Raw genomic sequence first — 14378 nt, 5'->3', positions numbered from 1 at the left:
CTGCAATGTGCACATGAAACTTGTGAACTCTTACACAAAAAGAGTAGCACATTGTTGTTCAGAATGATCAATAACTCGGCTCATATTGTGAAACTTGTGCTCGAAGATTGCAGTGGTATCTTCCACGGATCTCACAATATGAAGGACAATTCACCTCCTGCTTGTCACATAAGGTACAGAGTCTTGGTGGTGTCTTGTGGCATCAACATCTCGTCCTATCTCGATCTGGAAATAATGAGACGATGTCCAGAGCTAGCCCATCTGTAAGTATCTGGGTGACTGGATGAATATGTCATTTTTCAATTGGAGAAACCGCTCTTGTAAAATGCCACTTGGTGGCATGAGGAGAACCTACGCGTGATGGATATATAGACCTGCCATAAACTCATTCTGATAATCTGGTATTCACGCTGGGCAGGAAATTGTCATTTCTTGTTCCTCACCAAGCATGGGTACTCTTTGTGTTTCCGTTCCTTATCAGGATGTTCTTGTTTAGTAAGTGCCAGCATTAGCTGTTTTGAGACTTCCTGTGGACCTGACCATCTAGGGACCTGAGTGTTGTGCAGCAAGTTGGATGGACTCTGTGAGGAGCAGTGATTTGGCATCAAGGGAGGGCTGATTATGTATATCCTATAGGAATTTGGCCAAAGTTGCTATTGTATATGTGGTCTAGTGAGTTGTCAAAATCATGGTGATGAGATGAGGTTGATGGAGGTGGTGGGATAGGCTGGGCTAAGGCTAGCTGAATGGAGACGTGTGAGTGGTCTGCTCCTGGTATTGAATATGTGACACAAGTGCAGGAGGCCCCATGACATAATCCATGACACTAAGGCCACGCCCATGAGGGCTGTATGTCTATTACTTTGATTCAGGCTATCTTTGCAATGCATTGAAAGTGACAAACTTGTGGGCTGTGTAAATGTCCAGCAAAGACTGCCCATGCTGTGTCTGTACTGCACGCTCATGTGTACCCCTCAAATATGTGCTGAAAACTATGCATAATGTCTGCCTGCGGGATGAAGATGGCATCTTTCTAGAAATCCTAGAGCTTTGTGTTTAGGGTGCGCATCCTAGCATTGAAGTCTCCAAGCGTATAAATCCCTATGCTGCCCATATTTGTGAATGTCTTGTGATATTTTTGTCCTGCCTGTGGCATACTTAGATGTCTCAAGAGGAAAGTAACATGCTGCATTGTAGACATCCCTGTGGAGTGCTTCCTAAGGCTGACGATCATATGTAGTGCATATGGTGACATAGGGATGTACATGTGAGGGAACTGAAACGGCCATACCTCTTGAACCATATACCTGTCCATTTGTACGTGTCGGTGTCAGTATCCATGAACTGAGGGCGAAACCCCTCTTGGGGCAATGGTGTTTCTTACGTAGACCACTAGATCCATTCCTTGGAAGGTGTCTTAGAAATGGCTTGGTAAAGTGCAGGCTTTGTTCCAAGGAATAATTGCTAGAGTACTAGTGGTCTCACAGGCCTTGGGTGGGGGTCTCAGATGACCCTCCTATCTCTATAAACTGCCCACTTATCTTCTCCCCTGGCTTCCATGACAAGCTTGAGGCCCTCTCTTGTTGGAAATATCATAGCCGAAGAGTGTGGTGATGTGATGTGTTGGTGTGTAGTACTAGGAGTTATAGTACTAGTTCATGCGTGTGAGTGCCACGTGTCACTATGGGACTTATCCCATATGCACTTGGTGCTAGTGTGTGAGTGAGTAGCCTATATAAGGCTTGTACTTCACTTGTCATGTCCTAGTTTATGAATGAATGAAAGCCTTCATTGTGTATTCATTTGAGTATCACTTCTTCACTCCCTACCCTATCTCTCTCCCTCCCTCCCACCATGTTTCTAACATGGTATCAGAGTAGGTTCACCTTGCCATATCTGCCATGTTACCCTAGACCTAACTCTAATCCAAAACCCTAATTCTGCTTTAGCCTTTCTTTCTGCAGCCGCCTCAGCCCATGATAACCAATTTCAAATTCAATTTGCTAAAAGCTTTAGCACCTTTAAGCATATCCAATAAATCATCCACTCTTGGACCGGTTCTTAATCGTAAGTTTATTCAAAGCACGGTAATCTATACACATACGATATGATCCATCCTTCTTCTTGACCAATAATACAAGTGCTCCAAATGGAGAACTGCTTGGTCGAATCAGGCCTTTTTGCAATAGATCTTCAATTTGTTTTTCTACCTCCTCCATTTCTATCCTGTTCATCCTGTATGGGACTCTACATGGAGGAGAAGCTCCTGGCTCTAAGTCTATGGCATGATCATCTTCTCTCCATAGGCAATTCGAATGAGTCATCTCTTGAAAATCGATCCTCATAAGCTCTAAGGAACTCATTTCTCTTCTGATCTTCTTTTGAGATATGAAGATCTCGTGAATCCCGTATATACACAAGATTACAATCTACCCCTCTTTTTACCAATCTTTTTTCTTGGGTAGGAGTAATCAATGGAATTGTATACACGTCTCGATCCCCTACGATCCTTATGTTTTCACCCTTATGTACAGTATTATGAATAGCAGGGTTAAAATCATACCACCATGGTTTACCTAGAATCATGTCAACGTCTTGTAAAGGAGCTACTAGAAAATGCCTTTGATCTCTATATTTTTGTATACGAAAAGGAATATTCCGTACTATGGAGGTGTCTTCTTCATTGTGTCCCCTAAAAGCTCCTGAGAGCGACATGTTTTTAATAGGTTCTGGTTTAAGATGGAGTAATTTTACCAATCTGTCACTCACTTAGTCATAATTACATCCATCGTCTAGGAGAACCACTATTCTTTGTCCATTCACGAATCCATACACCTTAAAAAGATCATGAGGCCCAAAGGTATTGGCTGAATGGAGAGCATTCACTATTGGCTCAGCAGTCATGGTAGATTTCGAGGGTGACAAGGTAGAAGCCTCACCCTCCTGCTTGGATGCCTTAGCTTTCCCTTTTACTAAATTCGTCTTGGCAATCTTAGCCAAGAGAATGAGACACTTATGCCATACGTGCCCTGGCTTATGTTTCTTACACCCGAAACATTTTCCTTCCTTAATCAACTTCCTCTTCTCTTCGTCCTTCATAGAAGGAAATGGCACCCATCCATGACGTGATTGGCTGTTCACATTCCTTACAAGAGCTTTACCCTTCCCTTTATTATTCTTAGACCGGTTTGGTTTCCTAAAAGTGGGTATATTGTTGGTCTTAGATGATGACCCACCCTCCTTATTGAAGGGTTTACGAGGATTCAATTTCCTCTCGGCTATTTCAGCCAGCTTAGTGAGGTCCTTAAGCGTGGTCGGGTTAAACATTTCAACCTCGTACCTTACATTAGGGCTTAAGGCTGCTAAATACTTCTTTCTGCTATCTTCCTCACTCTTTTCGGGTAACTCTAGAGAGAGTTTCCAAAATCTGGCTGTAAAATCTGCATTACTCTCATTATCGAATTGCCTAAACCTCTCCCAACGGAAGGTTAGGTTCTCTTCATGCCTCGGTGGCATGAAAGTGGCACTACATAAGAGGTCCGACGCGTGGCATGAGCGAGAGTTTGCCAAATTATGTATTCATTCGATGATGGATTGCTGCCCAGGTGTTGGCCCGCTTTAGTATTGCTGACCGGGCCATGCATAGAGGAGTAGCACGATGATGTTAGATCATTCTAGTGACGAACTTATAGAGGAGTGAGGATCTTAGATGACCCTCTACCAAGAGGAGGAGCCATCACACAACGTTGGATAGTAAGGATACTGTTTCATAGGATGGTTGGGCTTGATAGACAACAATGCCAAATGGATAGCACAAACCTTCAAGTTCAAGCAATTAGCCACCGCATGGCGCAGACGAACCCTTCGGGAGAGGGAGAGAGGGGGAGAAAGAAAGAAAGAAGAAAGTTTATTAAAGTCCTCGAAAGACCGATAGGTCTATGAGATTGTGAAAAATCTTGATATAAACAAGCTGTGTGGGTGGAGCTACTAAACGAGCATCCACTCCAATGCAGAATGCAAATGATAAGTGCCAAGTGCTACATAGTCATGTGAGAATGATAAGTGTTGAGTGCTACATGGCCATGTCAGAAAGCCTACACAATACTAACATCCTCATCATCAAAACGTTGAGGGGGATGAGGTAGTGAGGGCATAAAGTCAAAGATAGAGTGCTACGAATGTGGTCCTATGTCGTCTCCTGGCCGTAGCTTTGCGTCTGATAAGGGCTATAGTAACCCCTGTGGTGGAGCCCCAATTCTGAACAGAGAAGAAATATCCTCAAGCGTAATCTGTGCATCAACCCTCTGTCTGACGTGTCGTTGGCTCTCTATCACGATCATGGCGGGGCCTCGTGGCATGGTCTGGTTGGAAGAACTCAGTGATCGAGCTTTGAGAAGAGTCTATCAACGAGGTCTGCTCCTGTCTCCGTGATCGAAGTAGATGCTTGCGGTGTCTGACTGCCTCGTCAATGAAGGCGGCTAAGCATCTCTGGTCTGGAAAGAAGAGAAAGTGGGACAATATCCTAGAACTGTCTCTGAAGAGGCACTAGAAGCGTCCTCGGATCTCATAGTATATTGGGCATTTGAAAATGAAATGCTCCTCCAACTCACTCTTGGATGTCACATGATGTGCATATGCGCCTCTTTTTGGGCAAACCCTCAGCCATGCCACTCTCGATGCGAAGTCTATGTGAAGAGAGCCGTAACTGCCCAATAGAGATCCTCAGTGAGTGGGGTAGGTGGATCTGCGTATATCTTGGTGGGTCAATAAAACCCACCGTTGTGATATGTAAACAATGATCCCTGTAAAAGTTGAGCTTCACTGGAAGCTCGTTCAGTCCCAACCAGGTCCTGAACGTGTGTAGCTACAAAAGATCCTCACGAATGACCTGGTTGACCTGATGGGACAAGAGGAGAAAAAGGCGCATCAATGCTATACTGGAAGGGAGGGAGTCTATCCATGTGGAGTCCTAGTCGCTCAAACCATCTCTCTGTGAGTGCAAACAAGCATCTGTGATCACCTGTTGTTGATAGTGTCCTAGAGGAGGACAATGCTACCCACGGTAATCTGGTGCGTCCAAAAGTGCAATCTCCGTATCCCCTAACCCGATATAGGTAGGCGATAACCTGAAATGCTACATGAAGCTCTCAGCCAGAATGACCTGGTGAGGAACTGATAGCTTACTGTGAATCCTCCGTGATAGCATAGTCAAAAAGCAAGCCCTTGGTCTGTAGGTCTTGAAAATATGAGCGAAAGCACTGCCTCTCTAATATGGCCAATGAAGAGAACCCCTAGATATGTACATGACGAAACAACCTCAACCGGCAACCCGTTTAAATGAACTGCTCTCGGTGCATAGCGGCTCGAGATGTGTTGAAGATCATGACCTTGGTTTTACGAAGGTTGACCTTCAAATCATGGGAATCACAAAAGGACTGTAGTGCATCTAGGTGTCTCTGGAGACCCTCTGCTGAGGAAGGGAAGATAAGAGTTCCACATCATCTGCGTATAACAAGATCTGAATCAGAGTGCTAACGAGAGAGCATCCATCCCCCCCAGGTGTCTGTATAACTGTCTCAAGCTCATCAATGTATAGGCCAAACAGGGTTGGTGATAAAGGACACCCTTGTTTGACCCCAATAGTACTTGTGATCTGATCTGTCCATCCAGACACTATCTGAACTCTGCCTGAGACCCTCTCGTAAAGTGCCATGACAACCCAAATGATCTCCTGGTCATAACCCAAGTCCTACAGACACCTGATGAGGCGGGCTCTTGAAACCGTATTAAAGGCTTTGCTCAAGTCCACAAAGCAACAATAAACCCTCCGTTTTCATGCCCTCGCCGCCTCAATGATACACCTAAGTGTGAGAATGTGATCCATGGTCCCATGATCACGTCGGAATCCAGCCTATCCATATGCTCTAATAAGTCCTTGCATGTTTGCGAATCAACTATCCTTAGAATGAAGCATTGATTTATAAATGTTGGACGTGACATGTCCGATCATAATGGTCCTGTAGTTCTCCGGGCTCATAGGATCCCTTGCCTTGTGGATAGGTGAGATAGTGTTAATAGTCCAGGTGCGTGGGAACCCCAGACAAACAGCTTAATTAGAGAGCTTTGCTATCCCATATGCAATGAATTCGGGGAGAGAGAGAGAGAGAGAGAGAGAGAGAGAGAGGGGTTAAAGTCTTTGGAAGACTGATGGGTCCAAAAAAATGCAGAATGGTAGTACTAAGTACTAAGTACAACATAGTCATGTCGATGGTCGATTACATATCAATCTCATCATCATTAAGACATCAGGGTGGATGAGATAATGGAAGCATGAAATCAGTGATAGAGTGTTGTCGACCACTCGAGGGTGCAGCCCTATGACGTCTCTTGGTCATAGCTCTGCGCCTAACTAGGGCTACAGTAAACCCCTGTCGGCCGGGCTCCAACGCTAAACATGGAGGGAATATCCCCAAGTGTGATCTGCGCGTCAACCCTCTGTCTGAGCTGTCCAGTCACTGGCTCTGGGTCACGATCATGTTGAGGCGTCATCTCGTGGAGGTCCAAGGGATATGGCTGAAAGAACTCCGTAACTCTGAGAGGGGTCTGCCAAGGAAGAAGAAGTCCGCTCTTGTCTCCGTGATCGGAGTATCCTCTCGCGGTACCTGACTACCTCATGAATGAAGCTTGCCAAGCATCTTTGATCTGGATAGGAGAGGAATCGGGACAAAACCCCATAGCTATCTCTAAAGAGGCAGTAGAAACACCCTCGGATCTCATAGTAAAGAGGAGACCTGAAGATGAAGTGCTCCTCTGTCTCAACCTCCTGCATGTCAAATAATGTGCATAAGCGCCTCTCCTTGGGTAGGCGCTCTGCTCTACCACTCTTGATACGAAGTCTATGCGAAGAGACCCGGAATTGCCCAATAGAGACCCTCAGTGAGTGGGTAAGTGGATCTGCGTGTATTCTGGTGGGTCAATGAAACCCTCCTCTGTGATATGTAAGCAATGATCTCTATAGAAGCTAAGCTTCACTGGGAGTAAGCTCGGTCCCAACCAGGTCCGGAATGTGTGTAGCTGTTAGAGATCCTCACGGATTACCTGGTTGACTTCGTGTGATCGGAGGGGAGAAAACGGAGCGCCCATACTATACTGGAAGGGAGGGAGTCTATCCATGTGAAGCCCCAATTGCTCAAAACGATCTCTCTATGCATGCATACCAGCGTCTCTGGTCACCTCCTATTGTGAGAGTGTCATGGCAGCCTGCTGCGTCCAGAAGAGTAATCCCGATATGTGATGACCTGAAATGCAGCATCTAGCTGTAATGGGGATGACCCAAACTCAGCCTGAATGATCTGGTGAGGAACAGATGGCTTACTGCGAATCATCCGTGATAGCATGAGAACCTGTAGCCTCTCCACACGTGCCCACTCTATATCCGACATGTCTGGCTCCCAACAAGGGCTGCCATACATCCCCGTTGGGCGGACCAAGGAGTCAAAAAGCAGCCCTTTGGTCCGTGGATCCTGAAAGTGTGAGCGGAAGCACTACCTCTATAGTCTGGCCAATGAAGCGTATCCTCTGCCCAAGCGTGCTTGCATTGCGGGTCTCATAGTGAAGATGGGTCCGGAGAAGACAACCCCAAGATACGTGTATGCTGAAACTATTTCAACAGGTGACCCATCAAACATGAACTGCTCCTGGCGCATGACGGCTCGAGATGTATTGAAGATCATAACCTTGGTTTTACCCAGGTTGACCTTCAAATCATGAGACTCACAAAAGGACTATAGTGCGTCAAGGTGTCTCTGAAGCCTCTCTGCAGAGGAAGACAAAAGAGCCACGTCATTTGCATATGCTATATCCGGATCAGCGTACCAGCAAGAGAGCAATGATCCCCTCCCTGTGTCTGCATCACTGTCTCAAGCTCATCTATGTAGAGGCCAAACAGGGTAGGTGATAAAGGACACCCTTGTTTGACCCCAATAGTGCTCATGATCTCGTCTGTCCGCCCAGATCCTACTCGGACCCTGCCTGCGACTCTCGCGTAAAGTGCCACGACAGCCCAAATGATCTCCTTGTAGGCACCGTATGAGGCGGGCTCTCGGTACCGTGTCATATGCCTCGGTGAAAATCCACAAAGCAATAATAAACCCTCTGCTTCCATGCCCTCACCTCCTCAATGATACACCTAAGCGTGAGGATGTGATCCATGGTTCCATGATCACATCGGAATCCAGCCTGTCCTACTGCTCTAAGTCCTTGACACTACGCAAATCTGTTGACCTCGGAATCAAGTAATGATGCATAAATCTTGGACATGACATGTCCAATCATAATGGTTCTGTAATTCTCTGAGCTCATGGGATCCCTTGCCTTGTGGATGGGTGAAATAATATCAATAGCCCAAGTGCGTGGAAACCCCAAACAGACAGCTTCATTAAAGAACTTTGCTAAGATCGGGGCTAGGAGGTTAATCCCATATGCAATGAACTTGGTGCATAGCCCCTCATGATCCTTCGTTTGGTCATTATGAAGTTTCATTACAGCATCTTTCACCCCCCCCCCCCCCGGGCAGTGAAGAGGGTGTAGGATGTGGGGCGTGGCATATGTGAGAGGTCAAGGGCTGGCTGGTTTTGGATGTCATAGTGTGTGCGTGCATAGTTATACCAAACTTGAGTGTCGGTGAGTGGTGAGGGGGACCATCCCTCTAGAAATCTCCGCGAAAAGTCCTTAGAGTTGTTACTAAACAAAATGTTCAGTAGTTCCTCCTCGTTCTGGCGAACGAAGTCTAGTTTCTTTATACGTACCAGTCAACGATGCTCGCGTAGTGTCTCTGGTTCGCTCGGAAGACTTTTTTTTTTCCCCCTAAGAAAGGAACCTTCTATTAATGCTTGAAAGATTTTCATGCAAGACAGCAGCCCCGAAGGTGCTGAGTATGGAAAAAACTGGAAAAGGCTGAAAGAAAAACGGTCCTGTTCCAGAGAAACCTAGCTCACTGCCTAGGGGACCTCTGGAACTGGGGCTAACAGCCAAGTGGGGGGACTATACAGCCAGCGAATCCCTCACAGAGTGAAGATGTAGAAAACACCTGCAGGCGAAGCCTTGCAGAAACGAGCATGCCTCTCGATAGTCGCCCTGGAGCCTGGAGTCCTGCGCTCCCAGGTGGACCGTCGAGTGTAAATGATATCCTGCCATATGGCAACTAGGGTAGCCGCAGGTGGAATCGGGTGCTCACCCATCACAAGGCTGCAGCGAGCCACCCAAATGTTCCAAGCCGTGATGCTGGCTACCACCTCCCAGACACTGTCGTCCTTGGTAGTAGTAGGAGCCAGTTTGTCAGGGGGGATTGCCTCGTGGAGTGCGATCCTCTTGGTGCTCTGACCCTGTATCCGGTAGGCTGGAGAAATCTCATCAATCTGAAACGCATGTCTTCCCTCTGTCAACCAAGCCACCATCCCCCAGGTGTAGTTTCTATGAAGACTCTGCAACTCTGCATACGTGTCATGATCCTAAGGGCTTCCATCCAGATCCTCGATGCGCTAGGACAGCTCCACAGGCAATGCGGGATAGTCTCCAGGGCACCATCTCTGGGCAGAATTTCAACCACAATTGTAACATAGAAACCCCACTCGGAAGACTATCAATATGGCCAAACTATAGAGAGAGAGAGAGAGAGAGAGAGAGAGAGAGGAGTCTTTCCTCGATTGAAACCCAGATTTGTCATGACCAAACTAGAGCTCAGGTTATGAAGGCCTGGTGTGCAAATTTTTTGTTTCAATCTTCACGAGCCTGTTTGGTCCAATAGGAGGATAGGACACGAGGGAGGAGGCTGCTTGAGGCCTTGAAGGCCCTACCAGTGTAGAAGAGTTTGGGCGAGGATGGGCTATCATCCGTCTTCCATCGACAGTATTGTGAACAATTTTGACTCCTCTTCACCTTGATTTCTAGGAGATCTTCAACTCACGACAAATATCTTCGTTCCTTTGATGTGGCTGGACCCAAACGGGGGGAAGGGGGGGGTGGACCGGCATTCATGGCTTACAAATCCTAGCCGAGATTTTCAGCATGTAGCTTCATCCCCTCCTCGTCATCACTCATGACATGCAGATAGGGTTTGTCAAGGAGAGGAGCACCTTGGACAACATATTTAATTTCTGGAAGACCACAGGGTAGGCCCAATAGCCACTCGTGATTCTTCTTCCAGGTTCAAGGGGGCTTACGATTGTGTGGACTGGATGTATGATACAGATACAACGTTCAGGTTTTCCTGCATAGCAAGTGAATGGGGTTGTGGAACCTCCTCCCTCATGCACTTTGTGAGACAAGGTTGTGTACTAACACCCTTTCTGTTTCTATTTATAGTGGAATCCTTGAGATACTTACAAGAGGCAAGACTGGTGGGGGCAGATCTGCTAGGATCAGTAGCTCTTGGACCTAAGAGGTTACTGATGACATGACCCTCCTTCTAGAGGGATCAGAGGATAGCTCAGACAGGGTGCATGTTTCTTGATTGGCTTCCAAGATTATCCGGAAGTTTTTTCCACAATTAGAAAGGATTCTCTTACATGGGGTTGAGCCTTTGATTGGTTTGGATCTGTAGGGGGGAGAGAGCTTGGGTGGATTGACATTCGTAGAGGTAGATTGCCTTGGCCCTAGGTTGTAAGCTCCTATATTGGAGTTCTGGAAAACTCTCCTTTGTAGAGAGAGCTTTGGTGATTAACTAGGTCCTTCTAGCCATGGTTTGGTATATTGCGTCTTGTTGGTGCTTTCATAGAGGATGCATGTTGGTGCTTTTGATCCCCGATTCCCCCCCGCCCCCACCCTCTCCCGCCTTCTTTTCCAAATTATATGTATGAGAACGAATGAACGAATGGATAATGTCTATATACCAGGGGCCTCACTATGCCGAACAACACTACTTTACAACCATCTCGGACACATTCTAGTCTTACAAAGGTATATATATGTATACAACCCTCTTGGATTGCATAAAGAGCTGTCACCTCCTTGTCCTAAAGAATGCAGATACCTTCTGTGCAAGAGGAAAGTCCTAGCCAATGAATGCATCTCCTGAAAACAGATCCGACGAATACTAAACACCCTTCTTAAATCAAATCATAGCAAATTCAGGGCATTGGGGCAGATCGCAGTAGAACGCTTCCAAGAGCAATTCGCAGCAAGTCCAGGGCTCAGTGGAGGGCAGGAAATCCCAATCGCAGTAGCTGTAGTGGCTCCAGGTGGCTGGAAAACAGTTCGCAGCCAAAATCAGGCTGTGCATGCCGAGAACTAGTACATACAGTGCTGGAATCAGTCGTACAATGCCTCGGAAAGCGTGCAATAAATGGAAGAAGGGATTCGCAGCAAGAAAGAGGACGTTGGAAGGGAGAGAAGAAGACAGTACACAGCACTAGGGGCCAAAAATAAGGCATCCCCCCCCCCCCCCCCCCCCCCCAAAAGGTCTGCTTTTTGTGTTTTTCTTGCCACTCTTGGGTCCTTTTTGCACTCTCTTAGGTCCTACACCTTGCACTCTCTTGGGTCCTTTTTGCACTCTCTTAGGTCCCACACCTTGCACACACTACTGGGTCCGTTTTGCACTCTCTTAGGTCTTACACCTTGCACAAACAAGTTCCAACATTTTAACCCATTAGAGGCTAGCGAAATGCATGCATTCGTAGTTCTTGGACTAATTCTAGTCCCTTGTGGGCGTCCCCTCTTACCAATGCAAAGCAAACGTAAAACAATAAAACTTATTCTTAGTTAACCAAAGTCAACATTCTTTGACCAATGTCAATTCTAATAAAGATTATACTTTATTTCTTGAGAGAAGTACCAAATGGTGACATTTCCCATTCCCTGCATGGGTTGAATCACCTATCTAGGCCAGAGGGAAATCTGTATGGTGCGCCTATGAGTGCCCCTAAGACCCTGGATTATGATGTCCTAAGTTTGAATTGTGCTCCAACCAAATTGGCAGCTACAGTGTAGAGATTGGACCGCACACAAAAGAATCATTGGAATTTTTGGTAGTTAATAAATGAATAATGTGAGCGAATTTCTCTGTTTTCTTGTGAATAATGTGAGCGAATTTCTCTGTTTTCTTGTAGATTATGTACTCCATGATAGATCATATGGCGTAGATTTGACTGGTTTGACCCACAGATCCTTTTGGGTCTTCGGAGGACATATAATAGATCATTTCATTTCCATTTCCCCATGTCAGCATGCTTCTAAAAATATTCCACTAATGTCGTTTGGTTGGTCTACTTCATTGTTGATCGATATTGGCCTGCTCTGCCCTGAGATATAGCAATACAGGCCCCTACTTTTAGGGCGTCCTAGCATAAGATTGTCCAAACTTTTGCATGGTTTAGAGAGCAGGCAAGGTAACGTGCAGCTAGTATTGTAATAATCTTCAATTTAGTGCACCTAGTTTTGTAATAATCTTCAATGTAGCAAATTCTGAATCTGTTTAATCTGATGAATGCTCTCGTCTTTAAATAAGGTTTTATGCTTTTTGGAAAACGGTCTTTTTTCTCGTTGATGAAAGGCCATTTGCCGCAGTCGAATAAGTGCAACAGTAGCCATGTTGAATGCCTGTAAAAAAGAATGGATCTGGCTAGGACTTTTATGCCGTTTGTTATTTGGGTCAGAATAAAGATGCGAGCAATGGTGGAGGTCTTGGACCATGGTCAATATATAGTTACTTAGTGTGTGTCCGGTGCTTAAAGTGATTTTTCCTTGTTATATTGTGTACAGGAAGCTGAGATCAAAGCTAAACCACGGGGCGCACCCTCAGGTGGAAAGAAGTGAATGAACTTTGGAAACACCAGGCAGCCAGAGTGTTAAAAGTGTTAAGATGCGGCTGTTATCCTGTAGAAATTCTGTTTGACTGTATAGGACTGTGGAGTTACAGCTCAGTGCAAACACAATGAAATAGTTGTGGTTTGACAGTGAAGCAATTGTCCAGGTTTGTAAGATAATTTCAGTCATTACATTTTTTTGTTTGTCCATACGTCTGTATCTGGTTAAGTCAGGAATGAGGAATGACATGAAAGGTAGCAGACATTAATACCAGTGGGCGTCTGTTTCTTGAAAACAGGAATTCATATGTGACTGAAGCAATCAATGGTTAGTGTTTTGTCCAAGAGCTGCTGAATCTGTTGGTAAGCGGTAATGTAATCTGGAAGGTGTATTTACTATGGCCTTCCACACAAGTAAAGCATGGAGCCGCCTTTTAGTTCTTCCACGTTTCTGCATCTGCAACTTGTGTAAGGGGTAGCTACCCCATGTGACGGTCACGAAACCTCTTTACACCTCAACTATAGTTTTATGAATTTACAAGGACTCTCATGCATGTTTTCTCTTCATCCTGCTATCCAACATTAATATTGAAAGCAAAGGCTGCCTAATAACTGCTTGTGTGGTTCGATATAATTTCTTATGCATTCATTCAATTTGTGAGTACCTTGTTTCCTACTTGGAACGCTCTTTCGCAAGTCGAGGTTAATCTATAATCATGTAAAAACATGTGCATAAAGAGTCTTCTCTTTTCAGAAAAATGAACCTCTTATATTATGCAAAGACCATACAAAGATCAGCTGTCCACTTTAAGTGCTAAAAAGAAGACGAGAAGACCTGACTATTTGTGGCCTCAGTGTTTGAACTCGCTGTCCTTGAGGAGATGGTAACTGCCAGATGTATAACCAGCCAATTCCGTGACATGAGAGCATAAAAAAGGTGCTTAAGCTTTGCAAGAATTGTGGTCAAAGGTCCTAGAACCTTTCTTGCCATCCTCCCAAGTTGCCCACAGGAGTGTCGAAGGTCAGTTCTGCTTTCTAATCATCACTCGCTGCAGTGGGTGGCCATGGGGATCAATGAGACTTGAGTGATTAGATGCAACATCTAGCCGCCCGTCACTATGTATGATAAAAAGTTCTCTTCCAGTGTTTATTTATTATAGTCACCAAACCAAAGTAGAATCGTGATTCACATAGTGAACGTGGGATTAATAGGATAAAAAAGTAGCATCAACATGTGTGGGCATTTCACAAGATGACCCTTTTAATTGATAGAATATTGCAATTTATAGCCTTAACAAACAAGATGAAGATTGAATACTGAAATTCTCAATTTAATGAATTCCAATCTGTATGTTATTATTCACTCAATGGGTTGTGATTAACAGATTTGTATTTTCAATCGAGATTTGGAAATTCCACATGATAGTCCATATATTGTGGATGCAAGTAATTGAAAATGTGATGTTTTGAAATAAGTGTAAGCATCTTTTTGTTTTGTACGTTCGAGTATCTATAGTGTATGCATTTCAATCTATATTGTATGCCTTCATATCTAAGGCAATAAAAATGAGAGCGCAT

The 14378-nt window shown here is 45.2% G+C and overlaps 1 protein-coding gene across 1 annotated transcript in view; it reads left to right on the top strand.

Annotated features, from left to right (window-relative positions):
• The window catches only part of RAE1 (Transducin/WD40 repeat-like superfamily protein), a 105537-nt gene extending 92071 nt beyond the window's left edge, over nt 1-13466 (top strand). The window contains exons 12-13 of the mRNA XM_087384320.1: nt 12757-12967; nt 13100-13466. Of these exons, the coding sequence (XP_087240446.1) occupies nt 12757-12810 (54 nt within the window). The 3' untranslated portion in view covers nt 12811-12967; nt 13100-13466. The remainder of the gene's footprint in view (nt 1-12756; nt 12968-13099) is intronic.
• Nucleotides 13467-14378: the final 912 nt, after the last annotated feature.

The sequence above is a fragment of the Dipteris shenzhenensis genome, chromosome 13, assembly GCF_047967505.1.
Source record: "Dipteris shenzhenensis isolate YYH24624 ecotype China chromosome 13, Dip_SZ_1.0, whole genome shotgun sequence".
In the NCBI taxonomy this organism is placed as follows: domain Eukaryota; kingdom Viridiplantae; phylum Streptophyta; class Polypodiopsida; order Gleicheniales; family Dipteridaceae; genus Dipteris; species Dipteris shenzhenensis.
This window is presented reverse-complemented; position numbering and strand designations above follow the sequence as displayed.